We start from the raw sequence: 23,470 nt of genomic DNA, 5'->3' as shown, positions 1-23,470 counted from the left end.
TTATGATGTTCCAAGAATGAGAGCGACAATCATACCGTAGAGACCAAGTACCTGAACCACCAAACTTCAAAATGTTGTAACGAAAAGGAAAAAGTGGAATTCACCTCAGAGAAAATAAGAATGAGGATCATTCCTACGAAAAGGCGAGGTTGTTGGGCTGTTCCTCGCACTCCAGCGTCACCGACGATTCCGATAGCGTATCCTGCTCCAAGACCGCACAATCCACAAGTGAGACCCGCCGCCAAGTGAGCGAATCCCTTGTTGAGATTATAGCCCTCACTAGCTGCGCTGACTTTTCCTTTCAATACCATAGCCACGACCAGCCCGTAAATACCAATAATACCAGCCATAATGACTGGAATTACAGACTTCATGATCAGCTCTGGTCGCATCACTCCCATTGAGCAAATGCCAACAGCTGACTTGGCTGTGCCATAGGCGGCTCCCAGAACGGTGAAAATCTGCAAGTGAAAGAAAACTGCATTATTGAGATTGAAAAAAAAAACTAATAGCATTTCGCAACATATGCCTTTTGATGACTACGTCATTGAGCCTATTGTGACTGCACTAGTCAGGTTAGCCAAATCCCTCATTTATCTAGTCTGTTTAATATTATTATTAACACCCGTAAGCAGAACCACAGTGCACGTAACAGGAAGATTGAAATGCAGCCTCAACCGAACGCATTCAACCGGGAGATGGAGCGGCGACAGGAGCAGGTAAGAGGAGTGTGTCTCAAGCCAACAAAGAGTGTGTATTGCAACAGTGTTGGGCATCTAACTGGTTGAGCACATTGTGAGACGACTATATTATACAACTATTGTTTATATATCCCTGAAAAACAAACAAAAAATTTAAAAGTCGAAACAGCTACACAGCTACAGCTCGTGATTTTTAGCCAAAAGTTAGAACTGGTTCGTCTGATGCTCGTGACATCAACTTCAAGTTCGGGTAGAGTGTCGTTTTGGGGAGGGGAGGGGGGGCACTCAGCGGCGCCCTTATTTCTCGAAGTAAATAATCAAATCATTCGGGGGCCTAAGGCCTAAGCATTAGTTTCAGAGGATCTACGACATGTAAACTTAAGTTACTAAGGGAAAAAGTAAGTTAGAGCTTTGGAGAATAAGGTTGCCACCGAGTGCCCCTCTCTCTCTCCCACGACACTTTACCCCAAGACTCTTCAAACTTAGGTCGGAGAAAATCAAACATGTACGTCAACAGTCATGATTGATGTTTTAGTGATAGTATTAAGAACTCAGTTAATGTCACCAATTATTTGACTTGTTAATTTAAGATTTACAGCCGAGCAACCTTTAGTTTCTATTCTCAACCACTTACCTTATGACCATGATAGTGCGACTACAATCCCAGCGACAGTTTTGTTGGAAACCCCTTTTGTACTAGTAGTTAAAAATTGATTGCTCTTCTTACCTGGGCTGAGGCGGCACCCATGTACCCGAAAAAAGGTGCATACGCAGGCTGTTCGGCAGTTGCGAGGTCGTACGACATCCTGTAAGTACTAGATACTATATCTAGAGACGTAAACACTAAAGAAAAGTCGTATTACGTGAGAAAGTGGATCTAAAAATCGAACGGAATTAAAGTACACCTTGAAGGCGGCGTCATGAACGCTTGAAAGAAATGGAGAAAAAAAACGAGAGCGATATATTTATTATACACACTGTAAAAACCGGTAAAGGCTATCGTAAACTAGCATAACAATCCAAAAAAAAGGAATGACTATGGACATCAAATAATACATACGATTCGAAGAAGAGGATTACGTGGCGCCCATGATTAACGCGACAATCATACCATACAGGCCAAGGACTTCAGCGAAAATTAACATAAGAATCATACCGACGAAGATGCGCGGCTGTTGTGAGAGGGCTCTCACTCCCGCATCTCCAGCAATTCCAATAGCATAACCAGCCCCGAGTCCACAAAGGCCACATACAAGACCTCCGCCGAACTGTGCAAAACCTTGGTTCACTGTATACTCGGGTCCAGCAGCTGTGACTTTCCCGGATACGATAACGGCCACGACAAGTCCGTAAATGGCAACGATACCAGCCATGACGACAGGAATGATAGCTTTCATTACTAGATCCGGCCTAGCGACTGCCATTGATGCGATTCCAGTGCCGGATTTTGCGGTACCGTAAGCAGAACCAGCGGCGGTGAACATCATAGCGCTGGTCACTCCAAGTGTCCCGAAGAATGGTGCGTACATAGCCTGCTCGGCGGCTATGAGTTCAGGACTAGCACCCCCAGCCGACATCTCCTGCAAAACGCTAACATAACCGCGAATCGCTGAACTAAACGATAACACGAATACGCTGAGAAAGAAGATATATCCTGAAGCACAGAGAAGAATAGAATTTTCTCCATAAGATGAAAATGTTCTTTAGTCATTCTTTTTTTCTGGTAGAGAGAGTGGTAGAGGTAGTGAGAGATCTTCCACGCTTAAAATGCAAAAGAACACCGCGTACCACAAAAAAGAAAGTAGAGCGCCACGGTCTCCATGAGAACGTGGGGACCCAAAAGAGGTCCTAACACCCTTTTTTGATACGAGCTTGGATAATTAACTTCGACCTTCAGAGATTTAAATTTAGAAAAGCCATGAATTTACATCTATATTCTTTCATAAACTAAAGTTATTACTAAGAAAAACAATATGGTCGTGAATATGGAAGAAATTGAAGATCCATACAATTTACAACAATTAACATTCACAAAAACGCACCATTGTTTAAAACGCGAATTTGTATGAAAGATGTGGTCCTAAATAACAAGAACACCGTACGGTGAACACTAGATTGCAGCAGAGTTTTTGCTAGCTGAACAAATTGGAAACCGCTCCATACATGAGACGAGTAATCGATGTGCAACTAATGCGAATCGCGTCATTCTCACAAAGTTATTGCCCACAAACATTTCTGGGCAGGCATCTTAATGGATATTCTCACATGACAATGACAGGCAAAACTCTCAAGAACAGAGAAGGTAAAGCGACGAATTGCGGTTTTTTGCGAGCGTCGAAGAAGCATATCGAAAGGGCCAGGGATATAATGAGTGCAGTAGCCCACAGATGCCTGCACGCAAGTATCGACGGACGGGAAATCGATAAAGAGGCCGTGGATAGGGGCACGACGCAGAAAGGTGGATACTAACCATGCAAAAAGTGAAAAACAAGAGGACAAGGAGAAGAACGATGAACAAGACGCACAGCAACATCACCGGCAACGAGGATCACATCGACTGACTTGTCCTGTGCGAGTGCGACACTGACCGAAAACCGAAGAGCAATACGGTAGCACGAGAAGATCGTCAGATGCAGCGCACCGAGGGGGATTGCGGAACTCACCACTGATTCGTCGTCGCACTCCAACTTCGCTTTCGAAGCCGAAGTTCCTGCAGTTCTGGACAGAAGTTCCAAACCTGTCCCTATCTTTCCGTTTTGCTCTCGGACTTATTCTTGATTCAATGCCAAAAGCGCAGGTACAAACTCGAGATGCTGCATCGCAAGGGTCGTCGCGAATATTCGTCTCATTCTAACGTCGCTTGTTTGCATTTTATTCATTATCTTTAACAGCTCTATTTCTTTCAGACAGATTCTGCATGTGTAGAATACGACTGTGGCGGCGTGTGATTATTCCTGTTTTAGTCGTTAATGTTGTGGTTTTTGTATATCTTGTGATCAATCTCAGTGATTCTCTGACCGATGAGTACGTGAAGCACGATTCCACTCATCACTGGTGCTTATTCTTATGTTCATATTTTAGAGATGTATATGTTGAGGTACCGGTCACCCCTCGTCCGCATAAGCTTTGCGTTATTGGTGGGTTTGTTCCCTTTACTTTTTCTCTAACTTCTCAGATAGGAAGTATGGGTCACTAGTCATCACGACAAAACCATTCCTTTCCTTTTACTTCCTCCTTAATGTTTTCATATGTTGGATCTTGATCCTTGACTGAGTGGTGCCACTGTAAATCATGTAAGGGTATCCACAACCTTCAACTTTTACTACTATCAGTTCATTCCATGTGCGTCTCCCTAGAGAGATAGCGTGTTCCATTTACGATTCACTGCAGAAGTGTCGTATCAAGGAGAATGAAACAGAAGAGACACCTACAAAGCGGCTCTAAGAGCTTATTTGTCGTGATTGATGTGAGATACTCTGAAGTTCTGAATGTTATGATTTCTTCAAAATAAAGCAGTAGCTGAAAATGGTATGATATTATTCTGTTTGTAGTGAAAATGGGCAAGGTCATAACTCAAGTTCAGGTTTAAGAGTCTAACTAACTAAGTCTCACTAACTTAAACGGAGGCCTTAGCTGAAGCGATTGGTCGCAGGCTGAAGCTTCACAGTTCAGGCTAAAGCTATTAAACCTAAACTAAACCTCTAACGTCGGGTTCCTCAATCCAGAGCTTAAACATCAGTAGCCAAGAAATTTGGGGCTAAAGCTACTAAGATTTGGAAAGATAGCTAGATTAGCACTGTAACTTCGTACTGTTTTAAATTCTTCGTATTTTGAAGTAAGTGTTTTTGTGCCGTTGGAGTGTTTGGTGTTTTCACGGAGTTACATCGACCTGAATAGTCTATCTGGAAAAGTTAAAAGTCTATTTTCCTCATTTTCACGTTTGTACCGTTTTTCTTTTTATTACCAATCCAGGAATTAAATGGCCAATGTTTACACAATCGATATCGCGTGTTTATTCGTTTCTTGGGCTTGTGCATAGCTATTAAGCGCAAAATCTGGAGGGATCGGGCCGTAGTCATTAGAAAAAACATTAATTTCTGCTAATGATTTATATTAGCTCGTTTCATTTATATGGCTATTCGTTGTTTGCAGTACCATTTCGCGATCGAGATGCGGAGTTGTCAGAATTTGCTCCATATATGACCAAATTCTTGCATAAACAAATGGTTGATCATTACATTTTGGTAATGAATCAGACGGATAAATACCGTTTCAATCGAGCTTCACTTATCAATGTAAGTTACGCGTCTTATCGGTTCTTGGCAAAGACCTTGAAGTCCTGAATGTATTGGATTGTATTTCAGGTTGGTTGGCTTGAGTCCGATCGAGTGGGATGTGACTACATGGTTATGCATGATGTTGATCTACTCCCACTCAATCCACAAATTAGTTATAGTTTTCCTGGCGAAGGAACTGTTAGGCATATTTCTGCTCCACAGTACCATCCGAAGTGAGACTACTCTTACTTTTTGTTTTCGAGTCTTTTTTTTGCATAATCAGATGCTTGATGGTGCTATTTTTAGATACAATTATTCCAAATTCATAGGAGGTGTGCTTATGTTAACTATGAGTGATTATAAGTCTCTCAATGGAATGTCCAACAAGTACTGGGGTTGGGGGCTCGAGGATGACGAGTTTTACCTGAGAATAAGGTAACTAATCTTCTTCCCGGAGCACTTGTACAACTTCAATTTGCAAACATATTCATTTAAGGGATGGTAATTTGAATCTAACAAGGGTTGAGAATCTCTCTACGAATCGTTCGAATACTTTTCGTCACATTCATGGTGTTCAGCGAAAACGTGATTATGCTGTTGTTACGAAGGATCAAAAGGCTATAAAGAGGAAGAGAGACTACGTAAGTTTCAGAATTTCTTTACTTGAATAAGCTAACAGTATTCACATTTTAGGTGTCGGGTCTTAATAATGTAAGGTATAATATTACTTCACGACGGTTTCGGAATTACGGAGATGTATCTGTCCACGTAATTGATGTAAGCTTGTATTGCGATATGACGTGGACACCGTACTGCAAGCCCCCGGGAATCCGGTGATAAAAGCATAAGAACTTGTCCACGTCCACATGCAGAATTGTCTCAACTTGCTGTGCTGATTACCCATTTCAAGCTTTTTTTTCTACTCAGGAACTTGTACTTGATGCTATCAATTTCTAAAATGATTTGTTCTCTTGTCTCATGTAGAAGACCACTTTTATGCCTTCTGAGGGTGTGGCAGTCTTTGACGAGGTTTTGAAAATGGGCAAATTTACTTTAGGTTTTTCTGGATTTTGCCAAACTGCTTGAAAAGCGAGTGTCACAAAGGATTTAAAAGTGTTCTCTAAGTATCGTAAGCTTTGTTGTAGTGGTCTGCCACTTCCTTCTCACTTTGCAATCATTCTCATCGGCTACGATAAGAAGCACTTATCACTTTTTACCCGTAAGTCCCGGTGCTACATATTACTTCAGTTCTCAAAACGGTTAATTTGGTGCAAAAAAACTTGTAGGCAGATTAATGAAGGTGCTCAGTAACGGTGGCCCATAAAATCGAATCTCACACTAGTTTGGAGCATTCAACAAAAGCTGTTCTCTCGCTGTTTATCTGCTTATAAGAACCAACGCTTCCAGAAAAAAGGTATATAGACCTGTTTTTCACTTACATGATCCGTGTTGGCCTTGCAACAGAGATGTCGTTACTACTCTCCCTTGCCTCTTTCACTTTCACTTCTGTTAACGAGGATTACTCTGTTGTTACATGCTTTATCACTGAAACATGTTAGACTCTATTTTTCTCTAGATCGGGTTTTTCTGTATTTCTCTAATTCTGTGATTTTTCATGCTGGTTTTTATCTGCAGATTTATCGTTTTCTTTTTCATAATAAACTGTTTCTCTTATCTACATATAAGATCGTGCAATCTCACCTCTGACGTAGTTCTTTTTCGTAGTTGTCTATGTTTGAAACACTTTATTGTGATTATCTTCAATATCGTAATACTATTATGTGAAAGAATGCCTATAGGTTACGCAACACGCACATCTTTGGTATACGTCCTTGACCTTGATTTTTGTTACAGATGATCTTAACGATGTTTCCTGAGAGATCGTTGCGGAACCGCTGCGCTCACAATCACGTATTCTAAAAACTGAGATGAGACGATTATGGAAAATTTCACTATCGGCTACCTGACTTCGAACTACAGTCATCAACTGCTAAAGAACCCGTTGATCGAATCGAAGGTGGTTCACTCGTTGTGGCGGTTTACTCTTGCTGGCCGCTGTAGTATCGACAGTTGGAGATCGAAATCGGAAGTAGTGACCGTCTGGAGTACGTGAAATTGATGATTGAAGATAAATTAGTCTCTAAAACGAAACTGTACTTGTACTCATAAGCGAAGTCGGCATAACATTCAGTTCAGCGCATTTGCGAAGAAAATCCATTCCATGTTCCTGAGATCTGAAACGAACGAATTCAATTATTGACATGGAAGGCAGTCATGCGATTGCACGTATATGGTGATTATTGACTCGTGCAGGAGCAATTATCGAAAAAACGCACAACAGACGCGATTATACTACAATATGGGGAAGTTTAGTGGCGAGATGAATGTGGAACGTAGTTGGCTATGATAGAGGGAGTCAGGTCAGAATCACTTCTAACTCCCGCAATAAGGTGAATTGAGTTGATAAGTTGACATAAGGATGAGTCAGAGAAAAAGCAAGTATGCAGGTATCACTGAATCCGTGGTGAACAGCTGTTGTTTTCACTAGTAAAGTTCTGTACCAACACATGGAAATGTAAATGTCGGACGCATTTTCGGGCCTTTCGCTATGATCGCTATCAGTTGAGGTGGATGTAGCGCAGTCGCTAAGAGGTTCTGCTGCGACTACACAAACGATGGTTCGAAACTGCGCAGTGGAAACCAGACCTTTACCCCTCAGGGGTTGATAAATTGTTAGCAAATTTGTGTGGGAGAATAAAAACACCCTCAGCAAATCATTGTACGAGTACACACACGTTCACTTTAAAGGCATCACTCTACGAATCTGAGGTGGTACGGATTTCAAGTGGAGTATTCGTATACGGTATAGTAGATTATGGAGAGGGGGTGATTCCGTCCATTTCTCCCTAATTGCTGTCAAAAACGGCCCGGAAGATACGGCTTTGGGCATTCTGGCGCACTATTTTCCACAAGGAGTTCGACTAGAGCGCGCCGCATCTTCCGGGCCATTTTTACGGCAATTAGAAAGGAATGGAGGAAATAACCCCCCCCCCCCCCTTCTTTCTCTCCCCCTCTCCCCCCTCTTCATAATCTGCAATCCTGTATACGAATACTCCACCTGAAATCCTTGCCATCTCAGATTCGTGGGGTGATGCATTTAAAGAAAAAAAAACCTCAGACTATTCTGAATTGAAGTCGAACGTGTAAGTGCGGAGTTAAAGTATAAATGGAGAATTCCAAAGGAATTGTTCAACGCCGTACGCTTTTTCCTTTATCCTTAATCAATGTAAATCGCATCGAAAAGTCCGGAAATGAATTGACCTCAGCGAAAAATTCGGATGGAACGATGGCATTGGAGGACAACACATCTGTTTACGCAATCGATTGAACCTAAACGAAGAAAACAAAGTTAGGGTGATAATGTGGAAAAAAAGAGTTTTACCACTTTCTTCCCTCTTCTAACACCAAAAACTGAGAGCATTTTCGACTAAGATGTTTATTTCTTCAGAAAATTCTGAAAACGTTCTTAAAAAAGTGTTACAGGAACAAAAACCTGGATAAGTTCGGCAAGGTTCCTACAAGAAAATACGAAAAAATACACCTAGTCGAAATTCATATTTGTAGTGTATGTAACAGTATTGCTACTATGCTGCGCAATTAATTTTGAAAAAAAAGACGGGGAATATGAAGAATACGTCACTAAACGAACGTTTCATCGGAATAGTGGTGCTATGAGTATCCCATTTCACGCGAAATAGGAAGAAGATCCGAAGATCACCACTACGTCACCGACTGAAGGTCAGAGACCCTCCCGCATTTGCTAAACAAAATTTGCTGAACACACGATGTGTTTCAGCGACAATCGTTGAAAGAGATCCGCCAGCGACTGGTTTTCACGCGATATTAAACTCACGACAAATAAGCTTAGCCGACCCAGTTGTCAGATTTATTCAAGAGGTCTACCGATGGGAAATTTAATGCTCTTCTGGTTTCTTGCGAAATGAATAGTCTCTGGGCAACTTTTGCGTGTGTTCGACACGAATAGAACAGCTGTTGCGCTGGTTCGAGCAATTCGAAGCACAACGTGACAAGTGACAGTGCAGCTGATGGGTGATACAACAATTTCGAGGAAGCTTTCAAGCACAGAAAAGAATCAGTCCGAACCCCAATAATACCTGGATTTCGCCCACTGTTCATAGTGTGTCGTGTTCCGTTCAAGCGAGTGAGAGCGATGCGTATCCTTTCGTGACGAGATCGTGTTCTTGTCGAAAGACAAGCAGCGTTCCGGCAAACGCGTCGCGCCACACGGTTGGACGCATTTGGTGGCGACCTTGTACTAACAGTACTTATTGCTACATGAATTGGCGAGATTCTAGTCGGGTCAAAACGACGTGAAGCTCGGTACAGTTGCGTAAGCGGCTCCGCTATAGGTGTCGCGGTGGAGCTAGCGGGTGGGGTCGAAGTGGGACCATCGCGAACTTCAGCGATGAATGGCGCGAGGAAAGGCACGCCTCTATCTTAACTATGTTCCATCGCTTCAAGCGATGGTCCAACTGCGACGCCACCCGCTAGCTCCACCGCGACGCCTTAGGCGCAGCGCTTATAGCAACTCCACCGAATTTGAACCGACTACATTTCCGCTGTATCTGATATGGAGCTTGGGTTCTTCTTTGTAGTATCCGTGCTAATTCCCAACAGACTCTTATGCTATCCTTTTTTCTCTCATCCGCCACAACCAACTCATTCACGAAATCAAAAAAAGAGGGCTTATAGAATCACCACAACGTTTTTTTGGACCAGGAATGGAACTCTGTGACTAACCTTGTATCGAGAAAGAGATTAGCGAGAGGATCGACGATCATTCTCAGCTGCCATCCCGTCATCGCTGCCGTTGTCCATTGAGCCATGTGGAATCCGAGTTTATACGCACCTACCACCGTTTCACATGTTGAATTCTGGAAATACGATGTAGGAATGTTCCTTCTTTTTTATGGCCTTCTGTTATTAGCGTTGATGTGAGCAAAACAAAAAAAGAAAGTCAGCAAATAACCGCTTTTTCATTTTATTAAATTTAATAATTTTTTCTAGAATAATCTCTACTAAAGGAATGGAACATTTTCCTGAATTTTTTCTATTCTCTTTAAAGGGCGCAAGTGCAAAGGCAGATAATGACGTGATCCACTTTTCTAACTCTCCTCTCCAACAGCACTGGATAAAATATTCTCAGAAGAAACCTAAAGCAGGTAGAGGAAGACAAACAAGGAAATCTTGAAAGATGATTTTTTTTCTAAAGTTGGAATTAGAAAATCAATTTGTGATGTGATGTGATCACTGATTTCAATTAGTCTAAGAGAGATCTTGCTAAAACTGTTTTTTTGGCAAATCATTGGAGAGGGGATTTCCTTAAAAACTCATAAAATGCTGATGAGTTTAAATCCTGAACTAGTTTGGCTGAAATGCGGTCAGCACAACGAAATCTATTCTAATCTGCCTATCTCTATTAATTGTTTTTCGTTACGCAATTATGAAAGTGTGATGCGCTTATGGAGAAAAAAAACAGAAATTTGCAAAATTTTCCTGGTTGTTATAAATAATGGACGCAAATTTTAAGCCCTTCATGGACTTTGTTGACGCTAACGATGAAGAGACAGCCGTCGCCAAACTTATTACATCGGTCTGATGTGTTATCTCCTCACAGGTCGAGGGAACTGCTACCTTGCACCCGTCGGACGACGATACCATTATTCGATAAAGATGGCGCTGATATCCTCCATGGGTCCCATTTTTTTCGTTTTTATTTATTTCAGCAGTCTTTCTCTATTTTTGGAGCAGGTTGCATGACAAGGATTACTTCGTTGTTGTAGTTGTAGCTTGTTTCTCATTAGTAACGATGCCATTGGCGTATTTGTTTTCGTCCCATCGATCGGCGAAGGCGGGCAGTAGTGTTCGCCTCTGTTTAGGAGACAACGGGTTAGGATGAAAAATTTGGAAGCAACGCTGCGCTCTGCACACACAAATTCCTCCTGAACACTGCCTTTACAGTGAAACCGAAAGTGAGGTCGAGACAATCGCTCACCACTGCACTTATTCGTTAAAAATGAGACGTGCGCGACAACGTCTACACAGCCTACGCTACGCCTACTGGGTCAACTTGAGTGTAGATGAGGCATAAGGGAGGTGTATCAAAGAGTGGAGGCTAATCCTCTGTAGCGAACGCGTTGTAGCCGTGCGAGAAAACGTAAATACCTTCGATTGGAAACGTGTAAGTGTGAAAATGCAAACGAGCGCATCGCGAATCTAAAAAAAATCGGCAATTGAGGACAGGAGCCTTACAAAGAAAGCCAATAAATTGACTACTTTCATTTTGCAGTGTGATTTTCTTAAAGAGATTTACGAAGGAAACCAACGATCACGGAATTGGTGTCTTTGTAGCAAGAACTGAGGAAAAGAGCTAAAAGAGGATTCAGCAAGAAACTCCGAGTTCATTTCAAATGCTACTGCAGAAAAAGGTAAGGTCGGTTTTACTTGGTAAAATCCTACGGATCCATTCTCTGAGCATGCAATTTTTTATTTTGATAGGAGGTTTGTTTGTGACAATAGAAAAATGTTTGCGCTTGTCGTTTTGCATTATTATATGTATATTCAGGACAATATAGGAGCAGGAGGAACTATTGGTTTTGCTTTTCATGAGAAAACATTTGTTTAGAATACCGATACAGCGGTAGGGTCAGGATGACCTGAAGTTGCTTAAAGGCATCACCCCACGAATCTGAGGTGGTACAGATTTCAGGTGGAGTATTCGTATGGGGGATCGTTGATTATGGAGAGGGGTGTGATTCCGTCCATTTCTTCCTAATTGCCGTACAAAACGACCCGGAAGATACGGCGCGTAAATAAGGTTGGCGCGCTCCAATCGAGCCCCTTGTAGAAAATAGCGCGCCGGAGCGCCCGAAGCCGTATCTCCCTCTTTTTTACGGCAATTAGGAAGAAATGGACGGAATCACTCCCTTTCCTTAATCTACGATCCCGTAAACGAATACTCCACCAGAAATCCGTACCACCCCAGATTCGTAGGGTGATGCCTTTAAGATACATTGAAGCTGGCTACAGTTGCCCAAGCTGTTGCGTTAGAGGCCTGAACCTATTTACAACGATGACATCCTAACGGGAACCGTTGCAGGGCAATGAAAATCACCTTAGTCCCACGTGACGGAGAAAACCAGAGGGATAAAAAAGCGCCTTTACTGTTAGTTTTCTGGCAACTCTTCACAAAATGATAATAAAATAGTGAATAATAATATAAATAAAGTACATATATATATATATATAATACAAATACAAATAATATAGAATAATAAAACAGTAATACAATAAAATATAATGATTAATAATTGATTTTCACCCTCTCAACTGACCCGAGTGGATTTGAAGTGTTGTCGCGCAGACCCTTCTATAGGATTATCTATCTTTAACGCAGCACTCGACGAGTCTGACTTGGTATGGATTCACAATGGACAAACTCTATACGGGATCGTAGATTGCGGGATCAGGGGTGGTTCCTCTCCTCTCTCCCTAATCCTAGTAAAAAAAACGGCCTGGGAAACTTTTTTTTTTACGACGATTTCACTTGCAACCCGCTATTCTTGTACACGCGCCGCATCTAGTTGCGCAGCTGTCGAAAGCCACTGAATATGTTACTGAGAGGACCAGAACATATACATAGAGGAGTGTTCCAATGTTTCTTGTAGGAACTAAGAAAATCAAACTAAAGCGATTCCCACGCCGTTTTTTAAGACGATTAGGACGAGTTGAGCGGAACCACCCCTGATTCCGCAATCTACAACTCCAAGCTTTTCCCGCGGATTCCTCCACCACCTCATATTCGTGGTATGCTGCCTTTAACAACAGCAATGAATGGCAACCATGGTGGATATGGGAGATATGGGATATTGTATGAAAAGTGTACAGTAAATGTGCAAAATTAGCACTTTTTTAAAGTTAGCAGGAACGGTGGGATAGCTTTAGCCACCTACTTCGATCAGCTCATCGTTGAGATCGTCGATTTGACCTTTGAGGATAAGTGGGATTGACACGAATCCGGCCATAACGATACAAGAGATAGCGAAAGCGGAAACGTTGAGAGCCATCCTCACGATTGACATCAAATGTTGGCTGGCATCCCCTGAACGGCCGAAATTTGCACACGTTGCTTAACTAGTTTAGAAATAAAAATCTTCTTAAGCTCATCAATAAACACCGTAGAACACAGAATTATGTACCTACCTCTTGTACGTCGTGCTCTCCAAAGGTAAACAATAATGAAGATGTACGAGGAGGTGCCGATTATTAAGGCGATTATTACAATCACTAGGTTGGAGATCGATAGTACAAAATCCTCTGAGCTAACAGACCACTGAAAAGTGTTAACAAAATTGTTTTTTTTTACAGAGTTTCGGAAAAGATTTAAGTGTCGACGATCTGCGCTACCTCCTCGCGGAGGTGAACATAGGTGCAACCGAAATGAACTGACTAATTGGCGAGTTTTAAAAAATCATTTGAAGGACGCAAAACCATGACTGTTCATGAATTCTCTCGCGGCGGACGTATGGGTTGCTGAAACACGGCCCATGTCACGTCACGGTGTCAACGTATCACCAAATTGGCGACGTTGTGATATATCATGGACAATAAAGAGTGAATTACGAATATTAGTGTGTTCACGCCCAGTTCCCCTAGCAATCCTGTAAAGCAGCGTGAGAAACTTCTACGATACGTCATAACGGGCCCTTCTAGTGAATGCGCCGCCTCCACAAGCCGTTTCTTACGCCGTTTTCAAGGACGATTAGAGGGAATTGAGCGTGAATACCCACATACTCGTATTTTACACCCTGATTTCCATATTATAAATTAGAGATCACAATATCGTCGATTCCGCGGAACGCTGGGATCCAGTAACACTATTATTTGTTCAATGGGAAATTTTTCGTTTCAACGTTCGTGATCCAACTGTACAACATTCAACTATTCTAACGGCATCCAATTTAGAATACACAACAAATCTATAATAACTACATGCATATAGCTATTCTTTACAATTTATATACAGCTATAATCGGGTCGAAAGGAAATGAAGCTCGGAGCGGTTGTGTGAGCGGCTGCGCTGGGCAGTATGAAGCTACCGGCTGGAATCGAGGTGGGACCATCTCAACGTGCAACGATAAGTGGTGCTATGAAGCTCCCCTCGATCGTAACCGTTACGCTCCACCGCACGGCTTTGAGCGCAACCGCTTACGCAACTGCACCAAGCTTCATGTCGTTTCGACGCGACTAAAACTCTGGGTGAAGCAAAATAAGCGGTAACACATGTGCGGAACTCCTTTTTTCGTACAGAAGCCAAGAGTAACGAGAACTGCGCCATTAACACAGGATACTTTTTAATTTATTGGATTTTATGTTCATCGGTCTTATAGAGAGAGTCTAAAGACAAAAAAACACGCAAAAAAATGCAAGAGACGCTCTTCGAAATGCGGCAAAATTTCCTGCGTAGTGTTTGAGTTTGCTAGCGAACATCCTCTAAACTCTGCTGCAATGATTCGATTTTGCTTTTGCCCTGAACTACCAAAGTTATCAGAATTGGTGTCAACTTTTATTTGAGTTTATAGTTGGGTCAAAACGACATGAAGCACAGAGAGTTGCGTAAACGGCTGCGGTCGAAGTGACGCGGTGAAGCATAGCGGTTGGGATCGTATAAGTGCTACCCGCCACCCATCTCTGCAGTTCGCCATGGTCTCACCTCGATTCCAACTGCTGTCTCCACCGCACCGCTTCGAGCGCAGCCGCTTACACAACATTCCGTGCTTAATATCGTTTTGACCTCCGACTGTACATCCTGGAGGATGCACTGGAAAAAACCTCTTTTTCTTTTGATTTCCTTCTCTCAAGAATATCTCTCGAAATAAAAATAAAAATACATCGGGAGAGAACCGCTCACCTGTATGAGATCAGTACCCGAGTTGAAAATATTGAATGCATTGTTCGATGAGATACATACAGCTACAACTGCATAGACGAGACCAATCAGCCATACAACACATCCAATAATGACTGAAATCACGGGAAAAAAATTGAAAGTATTCGAAATGCCTACATATTTTCAGGTTCCTGTAGCTGTGGGGCTAGTTAGGCATGCCGTGTCACTTTCGCACGTTCCTTTACTGATATGAGTGCCCCACGACATTTGCTCAGAACATCGTAAAAAATTCTTGCAAGACTTCTCTTCTTCCATGTTCGGATGTTCAAATAAAGGATAGAAGAATGGTTTCCGCAAGTCAGTGGGTATAGTAAGAAAGGAAAAGAAATGCGCTGGACTTTGAATTACGAAAATATCTCGAGGGCATAGCACACTCGTCGATTTATAGATAATCTCTGAGAGAATAGAGGAAGGTTTTATGATATTTCAATCATGCAAATTTAATTCTGCTTGAACAATGGCTTAGAAAAATTCCCAGAAATCATGCGATATATTGTCAGTGGCAGAGAAATCGAATTTGTGCAATTTTTGTCTGGAGAACTCTTCCTTCTGGAATAAAGAGGAAGCTTTGAAAAAGCAAAAAAAAGCTTTTCAAGGTATCATGACCCTTATAAACTAAGATCTTTGAACCGCCCAGGGGTAAACAGAAGTAAAAAGGATTGGAAAATGACCTCACTACGTAACCATACTTATACGGAATTGTACAAAATAATAACGAAAAGTAATTTTAAAAAACAAAAAGAAATCTCATCACGGTACGGAAAGTTCCCAGTATACTGCAGAGATGTCAGTGCATACTTCCAGAGAGAGTGCGTCGCGTCAACGCGTTGCAACATGGTTTACGCCGACTTCTAACTTTTCTGAAAGATTTACTGGTTGGACAGTCACGTTTTCATCATTGACCACGGTTAGAAACAAAAAAGTCAGTGATCATTGCAGGTTCAGGTATTCGTTCCGGGGAGCGAGCAAGAGACTCACAGATTCGTTAAACAACTTTGTGGGTATCTAGGTATAGAAAAAAAATTAAAAGATGAAAAATAAAGCGTCCGCCGTTAATGAACCCCTCTCTCCAGGATGCGTCAAGGCACTCGGCTTCAACTCAGAATCGTACAGGTTTATGATTGCGTGCCCAGCCTACGTAATTATTTTCGGCACTCGGCCGAAGTATCCAGTCAGTCTCCCTATGCTAGGCAACCTTGGAAACAGTTGATCGATCAGTTAAGGATGACTAGTTTGTCTTTTCTTGGCCAGTGTTGAACCATCGACTGTGCAGAGGCAGTAGTCCCTCCTTCCACTCCGCTACATCCTCCCAGAAGAGGACACTATCTACTTCCTTGTATAACATACATTCATAAATTGGGACAAAGAGCGACGGATCCAGCGATGGGAGAAGGAGAGATGATTTTTTATAAATCATGAGCGACGTAGCAACAGAAAGGATTTGGAGCATGAATTCACGCTACATCTATGGGTAAAGGCAGCATACCACGGATCTGAGGTGGTGCGGATTTCAGGTGCAGTATCCGTATACGGGGTCGTAATTTATGGAGACGGGCGTAGTTCCGCTCATCTCTCCCTGCATCACTGCAAACAGCCGCCTCCAGAATACTGTTTTGTACGACGCCATCTATTGCAACGCTCCATCCCTTGCGCCGCCTCCGCCCTGGGATTCGTCGAAAATCAGTTTGGACTGCCCTGATAGGCAGTAAGGGACCCTACGCGTGCAAGGGTGGCGCGCTGCAATAGAAGGCATGGTACAAAACAGCATTCAAGGGCCGGCTACTCGCAGTGATTCAGGGAGTGATGAGCGGAACCACCACGATCTCCATAATCTACGACCCCGTATACGGATAGTCCACCTGAAATCCGTACCACCACAGATCCTTGGTATGCTGCCTTTAACGTGGACCAAGCATATGATTGAGACCAAGTTTTATATACTCTTATCTCCCAACTAGCGTGGTCTTTTACGTCAACGCATTAGTTAGGAAAGTTCCGCATGCCATTCCACCAAATGCGACACACAAGAACTGTTCAAATAAATAATATGTACGATAAGTTCGAGGTGCATGTAATATGTCGTCAGGACGACTTGATGGAATATGATGGTGAGGAAATAACAGTAAGAGGATGTAGTTGTATGTAAATTAATTGGTGAGACCAATCACATAATGCCAAAAAAGCACAAAACGATCTTATACACTGTCCAGAGCTCTATTCTCATAAGAGCTCATGCTAAAGATACTTAGGGAATAAAAAAGTAAGAAAATATTGGTGAGGATTGCACTAATTAAGGGCAACAAGGAAACCAACAAAATCTTCCTGCGATGCCTACCACCCTGACATCTCAAAATAAGTAAGGACCAAGCCTAGTCACATATTCGCAAGAAGTAATTTTAGGCTCAAAGAATCAGAGATTGACAAGGATTAGATTGAATCTGAGCGATATGGACGAATTGGAGACAGTATCCTTAAAGGCATCACCCCACGAATCTGAGGTGGTACGGATTTCAGATGGAGTATTCGTATACGGGATCGTAGATTATGGAAAAGAGGGTGATTCCGTCCATTTCTTCCTAGTTGGCGTAAAAAAACGGACCGAAAGTTGCGGCTTCGAGCGTTCCGGTGAGCTATTTTCCACAACGAGTTCGATTGGAGCGCGCCAGCCTCGTGCACGCGCCGCATCTTCCTGACCGTTTTTTGCGGCAATTAGGAAGAAATGGATGGAATCACCCCCTCTCCATAATCTACTATCCCGTGTACGAATACTCCAACTGAAATCCGTGCCACCTCAGATTCGTGGGGTGATGCCTTTAAACACTCACATCACCAAGTACATACGATACTTGTTAGTATTTAGGCCTAAGACTGAATCGGATAGTGTCGTAAATCACAGACAAATGCAGGTCCTCAAAAGACTTGAAGTTATAAATTTTTAAGTACGATCAATACCAAATGACGCCATCCATCGATAAAAGTCGTAAAAATGCACGAATGCAGGCAAACTGAGACCATCTCAAACTAACACATAAACTTTTTAATGCGATAAGAAAATGACTGAAATAGATACCGATCATATTCCTAAAAAGTGTCTATCAGATCAATAATCCAACGACCGGCCTACTCTTTGTGGATTTTCTGGATTATACGTACGACTTACTCGTTCTTTTTGAAGTGATCTTTACTCGGTAAATAATTGGATGGCGAACGGCAAGGAACATGAACAGAGCCAACACCGAATAGCAGCCAGCAGAAGCCCAGAAATTAAGCGTGAGCAGCATAGTGAACATGGATCGTCCATGAGGGATGAGGTAGTCCAACTCCTCGAGAGTCATGTTCTGGTATTTCTGAATGTTTCCAGATAAGAACTTTGTGGATACGACAAGCCATGGAAAACCAATCTACCTCTGGATAAGCCTTTGGGTCTGGGATTTGGTCAAGTTTATGAAGAGAAACAAAAATTAATGTGAGCACAGAGGTAAGCACATCTGTGAATGATCGATTTAACAGTAGTGAATAACCCTAGAAATGTAAAATTGTTCAGAAGGACTGACTAAAAAATTTGAAGGAGTCACTTACCTTCAACGGTAGCACCTTGTCTCTAATTCCAGTGATGGTCAAAAATATAAAAACTCCATTAATAATTAGCCCAACCACCGATAGGACTATTGTCATTACCGGGACAACGAAATCGACGAGCTGAAACTTCGGAAGTTTTCTTCGGAGCTGATTTTTCGTAAAATGTCTCATGGTTAATGATAAAAGGGTGTTCTAATCCGTCTTAAAATCGTTATCGCCAGTAGAAAACGAGATAAGCGGAAACAAGACTAGCTACCGAATAACGGCTAGATTCTATATTTCCATGAGAGAAACCTCTTCCAGAGGATTTCCGGATAGAATCGCTACGCTGCTTTCTCAATTAGAACTGTCAACTAACACACTCTGTATTTCGCTGTGTCGTAGTTGTAAATGAGCGCGGAATCCTCATAGGAGCAGTTCAGATGTTGGGAGAGATTAAAGACGTCGGGTGAGGAGTCGAGATTTGAGAAGCCCAGCATGCTGTCCGCCAACTCACCGCATCCTAGACCTTATCTCATCGCTCGTTGTTTTCTATCACTCGCATTTCCATAATGGTGCAGATAGCGGAACACTCTATGCGCTGCCAAATGCCTCTTGTAATGCAGGTGTTGATCCGTGATTCAAACAAATATAGCCTCTGTTGAAATTTCTTCATTCTTTGACTCACTCCTTCGAATCGCACGCGCATATTTTTCTCACGCTAGCTGTCCTACACCATCATCGTACAATGTCCAAAAAAAAGTTACATGACAGTTGAAATATTTGATTTCCCTTCATGATTTATGGTGTAGACTCTCCCTCCATACGGTCAAAAAATTGTTCGACAACATCATTAGACATTCTCATCAACGTGTTGAACAGATCTTCTTTATTTGACGCACATCTGTTTGTTGCAAAAAATTAGACTTTAAGAAGAAAAAAACCAAACTGATATCTTCTCGTTCTTAGAACATCGAAAAAAGAGTTCAGTGGCTAGGACAATCATAAAGAAGACTTGGAAATTTATGAACTCGTTTCTTCCTAAAGAGATTTTTTAGACTATAAGTTAGAAGTTGTGGCATGCCACAGCGGTATACAAGTCTCACTGCTACCTTCTCGTAGAGGCCCTGCCTTCACTGAACGCAATCAGGAAGTCGAGTGTACGCATGTGGAACGTACGTGCTATATAACCTTCACAGTCATATGGCGCAAGGTTCCCACACATTCCAAAAAGGTGCTGTCGTCCAGCACATCGCCGAACCCCATAACTTGGGATGTCGACTGGCTGAAGGGAGCATGGAATCTTCGACAACAACCTCCAACAACTCCAGTGAACTCCAACAAACCGCCGTTTGTAGACTTCTGCTATATCTCTCTTCTACCTCACTATCCTTGTGTGCCGCTTGCTGCGCTGCATCAGAGATCGACACCACATCGGCATCAAAAATTAGAACATATAGTGCTGCGATGCTGATGAAAGGAAAGTCAGTGGCTGCGCGGTAGCTGTGAGGAACGACTATAATGACATCATGCGAAGAACAGTGGATCGCTGTCCTGTCGACATCGTTTTAGCACCATCTGGGTACTCCTTGACCGATCTCTAGTACGACGACGAGGTATTAATATTCGCTTCTAGTAGCGTGACGTTACAACATGTTGTTAACTATATATCGAAAATATCTCCAGCCTGGGGCGGGTGTAGTGTAGCGGCTAGAGGTTCCGCTTCCTGCACGATCGATCGGAGATCGCATCCCAAGCGGATTGACTAACGCCAGAAACTTTATCCTTTATCCTTTATCTCCAGCCTACTGACTGCGACTTTGCCCTGATAAATGCAAGCTGATGTGTGTCTCCTCGAAACTTCGAACGGGAATCAGAGCTGACGGAAAACCGATCGAACCCGTCGATGAGTTCGGTTACCTGGGTTGTATGCTAAAGAACAACGGTAGCTACGAGAAAGATATTAAGCTAATTTGCGCCTGCGCCATTTCTGCATTTAACTCCTTTAACGAAATCATGCTGCAAGTCTACTTATCCCAATTCGCCCCATCATGGCGTACAGATCGGAGACTTGGGCAACACTGACTGCGGTGAAGGAAAGGCTTGATTGTACGAAAAGAAAGCTGCTTAGACGGATGCTTGGCTACCTCTGGAATTTAATTAATTCTGTTCGTGTTGATACTAAAAGAGTGTGCTCGTCTCGTTTTCGTTCTGGTGAAACACTGACTACGGCGTTAGCAGTTCCAATAGGCGCCGAATGTGATTTTGACTGTGCGGAAGTGATGCGATATCGCCTGAGCCAGGGCAGAGGAAAGGAGCATGCGTTAAAAGGGGAGAGAGTCCTTTGCAGCTAACGTGTCTTCTGGCTGAACATGCTTGGCGCCTACTTTACAGTGTATCCTTTACAGTGTGTGGGGGGTGATCAAGTATAAGAGTAAGACAATGTACCTCATTCAGAACACGAGAATCAAGACAAAGTATTATATATTTGCCGGTAATTAGCGCACCACTATGGTGTTTTTCCTTAGTTCTTACTTTATTTTTGAGTACTAACGACCGTTACTCCTAGTCTCTCCATAAAACTTCTCTATAAACCACTGAGGTACTAGTACTGCTCAATACTAATGAGATCCTCAACTAAAAGTAAGTAAAAATACCACTATAGTCCAGCTTGCGCCCCGAGCCTCCCACCTCCTTTTGGGTCCAGCCTTTTTGTGTTGTAAAGGCGTCTTATACAGTATGACATAAATATTCACACTGTGTAATATACAGTACGACCCATCGAATTCGAATCGGGCTAACTTTCAGAACACATTCAAGCAAGGACGACTCACTTTTCTGGAACACCTCAATGGCTATGGTGACCTCAACCGAAAATATCATATGAAAACGCAGGAATCCTTCAAAAAATCCAAGTTTTCGCAAGACCCACAAGTTGTAGTCATGACCTACTATGGTCACCACATTTTCACATTTTTAACGAGTTCCCCTACTGCACAGAAAGATACCGTAGTCGAAGAGCAGTGCAACCAACATAACTGAATGTGTCAGAAAATTGAGAACTGCCTATTCTGAGTAGATCTTACTAATTAAAAGCAGCGTAGCACGATTTTGACGTTGTGCGGAAACCACAGTCGTTGTTAGGAACGGTGTGACAGCCGTTCTTTCCTACGAAATCAGTGCGTCCACGACGGAGATCAGTTATGCCTCCTCAACAGGATATTCAAATAAGCTAATGTATAACCTGCTGAGGGGACCGGAGCGGGTATAGGAGGACGTGTTCTAACCCATCTCGTAGGAACAAACGCACTTTCCCACGCCGTTTTTCACATCGATTATGGAAAGATGGACGGAAGTAGGCTTGTTTCCATGATCTACAACCTTAGCTCTGAGCTTTTGCTGAGCCTTCCGCACTACGTCAAAATCGTTATATGCTTGCTGCCTTTAAGAAATATTTCTTATGTAGCTCACTCACTTGAAAACAGAAAAGATCAGAACCCTATTTCTTATCTCTACAATTATCACATGATCAACTTCGACTTCCGGACATTAGCGAAGACAGTACATACATGAAACGGGAAATTTCTTTCCAGAAAGAAATGTTTTTCTCTTATAAAAGCTAGTTCACACCTACCGTTCATTAAAAAAAATCAATTTTTTATCAAATGTAAATGCACCTACATTTTGATTGTGAAGACGTACCAAATGAATAACAGTTTATTGAATTTCATAAAATCAACAACACGGTGTCAAGTGAGGATTAGAGGTAGGTCACGATCCTTTATAGCGATTTGGATCTGGCTACGGAGCTGCTCTTGTAAGTCGTTACATAATTGCTTTCCAACGGCAACAGCTACGACCTGCCAAGTCAAACGATAGATCCTATTCGGTAGATATGGGCTAGGACACATGGACCTGAGCGCTTTTATTTCTTCAATGTTGATAACTGCTGAGCCGGTGAGACTTCGTAACATTTCAAAGACAATTTCTTCGTCTTGTTGAATATCTCTGGAAAACAGGAAAGAAACATCGTGGAAGAAGTATGGCCGAAATATGTGGAAATCCCGGTGGACACATCCAATGGAGGAAACTTCACGTAACGATCTAAGAACTGGGGATTTCCGAAACAGCAGCCTTTGCGCTCCTTTAGAGTTGTTGAATCCCCTCGCTGAAGATTTGTATCCCGAAGAAGAGTATCCTACGAAAGCTCCGGCAGGGAAAGCGCACGCATCCACAAGTAGCAAACCTTCGTCAGCAGCAAGGTATAGCACCTGCCAGCTGTCCCGCTCATGTGCTGGCGCAGAACTCGTCCATATTGTCCCCACATTGTTCTGGACACCCGCTTGACCTTGCGCTAAGGCAAGGTAGAACTCAGTTTCCACTGTCATTATTCGACTTACTCCATGAAAAATTGCACTGGCTAAGTGCCGACTTTTCCTGAGATTGGTTTTTCCTCCCGGATGTGGGAAATTCATCACAATGTAGTGGAATTTACCAGCCCACTCCTCGGGTAATGCGGTAGCGTCGATGGAAAACATTAGCTTCACATTACTATGTTGTCGAAGTAGTTCTACATTAGGATTACAAGGGTAACGGGCCATGAATTCCGCTTCCGAATCCAGCACCGTTGCTGTAATGAGGAGGTTAGGCTCCGCTTCGGCGACCGCAAGACAGAAACTGAAATTCCCATCACCAAGAACGAGGACAGAACGAGCGTCCTTGAACCATTCCTGAAATAATCAAGACCATCAGGCAACGTTTCAGGGATTTCATTTACTCAGCTATTTTCCTAGTAGTAGTCACCTTACAGAAGGAAGATGTTACATCAGAAGTCCCTTCTTTCTCATCGATCATCATTCATTCATTCATCCAGACGAAAATGTAGTTGAACTCTTATCCTTGAA

General features: G+C 42.6%; 5 protein-coding genes across 8 annotated transcripts; 1 reads left to right on the top strand and 4 right to left on the bottom strand.

The window, feature by feature from the left end:
* Positions 1–1,506, bottom strand: RB195_011178 (uncharacterized protein; the record flags this gene model as incomplete). Its single annotated transcript, XM_013453173.2, has 3 exons — positions 1–51; positions 105–461; positions 1,429–1,506. 3 exons carry the CDS (start codon positions 1,504–1,506, stop codon positions 1–3), a joined length of 486 nt encoding a protein of 161 aa, XP_013308627.2.
* Positions 1,507–1,777: 271 nt separating this feature from the next.
* Positions 1,778–3,550, bottom strand: RB195_011177 (uncharacterized protein; the record flags this gene model as incomplete). 2 transcript variants are annotated; one of them, XM_064192492.1, is made up of 3 exons in its annotated part: positions 1,778–2,281; positions 3,227–3,419; positions 3,507–3,550. In XM_064192492.1, 3 exons carry the CDS (start codon positions 3,548–3,550, stop codon positions 1,778–1,780), a joined length of 741 nt encoding a protein of 246 aa, XP_064050074.1. The 2 variants fall into 2 exon arrangements, with proteins under 2 accessions (XP_064050074.1, XP_064050075.1); XM_064192491.1 differs by lacking the exons at positions 3,227–3,419; positions 3,507–3,550 and having other exon boundaries at positions 1,778–2,278.
* Positions 3,551–3,618: 68 nt separating this feature from the next.
* Positions 3,619–6,302, top strand: RB195_011176 (uncharacterized protein; the record flags this gene model as incomplete). Of its 2 annotated transcripts, XM_064192490.1 has the most annotated exons (9): positions 3,619–3,725; positions 3,783–3,838; positions 4,854–4,996; positions 5,066–5,211; positions 5,285–5,413; positions 5,475–5,619; positions 5,672–5,811; positions 6,124–6,197; positions 6,265–6,302. In XM_064192490.1, the coding sequence occupies 9 exons, from the start codon at positions 3,619–3,621 to the stop codon at positions 6,300–6,302; spliced, it is 978 nt and encodes a 325-aa protein (XP_064050073.1). The 2 variants fall into 2 exon arrangements, with proteins under 2 accessions (XP_064050073.1, XP_013308626.2); XM_013453172.2 differs by lacking the exons at positions 6,124–6,197; positions 6,265–6,302 and having other exon boundaries at positions 5,672–5,815.
* A 453-nt stretch (positions 6,303–6,755) lies between these two features.
* RB195_011175 (uncharacterized protein) lies at positions 6,756–19,066 on the bottom strand (the record flags this gene model as incomplete). 2 transcript variants are annotated; one of them, XM_064192489.1, is made up of 13 exons in its annotated part: positions 6,756–6,894; positions 6,947–6,968; positions 7,022–7,078; positions 7,136–7,212; positions 8,300–8,368; positions 9,800–9,933; positions 13,012–13,160; positions 13,262–13,391; positions 14,970–15,082; positions 18,169–18,355; positions 18,414–18,530; positions 18,588–18,707; positions 18,950–19,066. In XM_064192489.1, the coding sequence occupies 13 exons, from the start codon at positions 19,064–19,066 to the stop codon at positions 6,756–6,758; spliced, it is 1,431 nt and encodes a 476-aa protein (XP_064050071.1). The 2 variants fall into 2 exon arrangements, with proteins under 2 accessions (XP_064050071.1, XP_064050072.1); XM_064192488.1 differs by lacking the exon at positions 18,950–19,066 and having other exon boundaries at positions 18,588–18,683.
* A 3,249-nt stretch (positions 19,067–22,315) lies between these two features.
* Positions 22,316–23,423, bottom strand: RB195_011174 (uncharacterized protein; the record flags this gene model as incomplete). The annotated part of the gene is made up of 2 exons (XM_013443330.2): positions 22,316–23,296; positions 23,370–23,423. 2 exons carry the CDS (start codon positions 23,421–23,423, stop codon positions 22,316–22,318), a joined length of 1,035 nt encoding a protein of 344 aa, XP_013298784.1.
* Positions 23,424–23,470: the final 47 nt, after the last annotated feature.

The sequence above is a fragment of the Necator americanus genome, chromosome III (assembly GCF_031761385.1).
Source record: "Necator americanus strain Aroian chromosome III, whole genome shotgun sequence".
Lineage (NCBI taxonomy): Eukaryota > Metazoa > Nematoda > Chromadorea > Rhabditida > Ancylostomatidae > Necator > Necator americanus.
The sequence above is the reverse complement of the archived record's forward strand: the minus strand, read 5'-3'. Positions and strand labels throughout refer to the sequence as shown.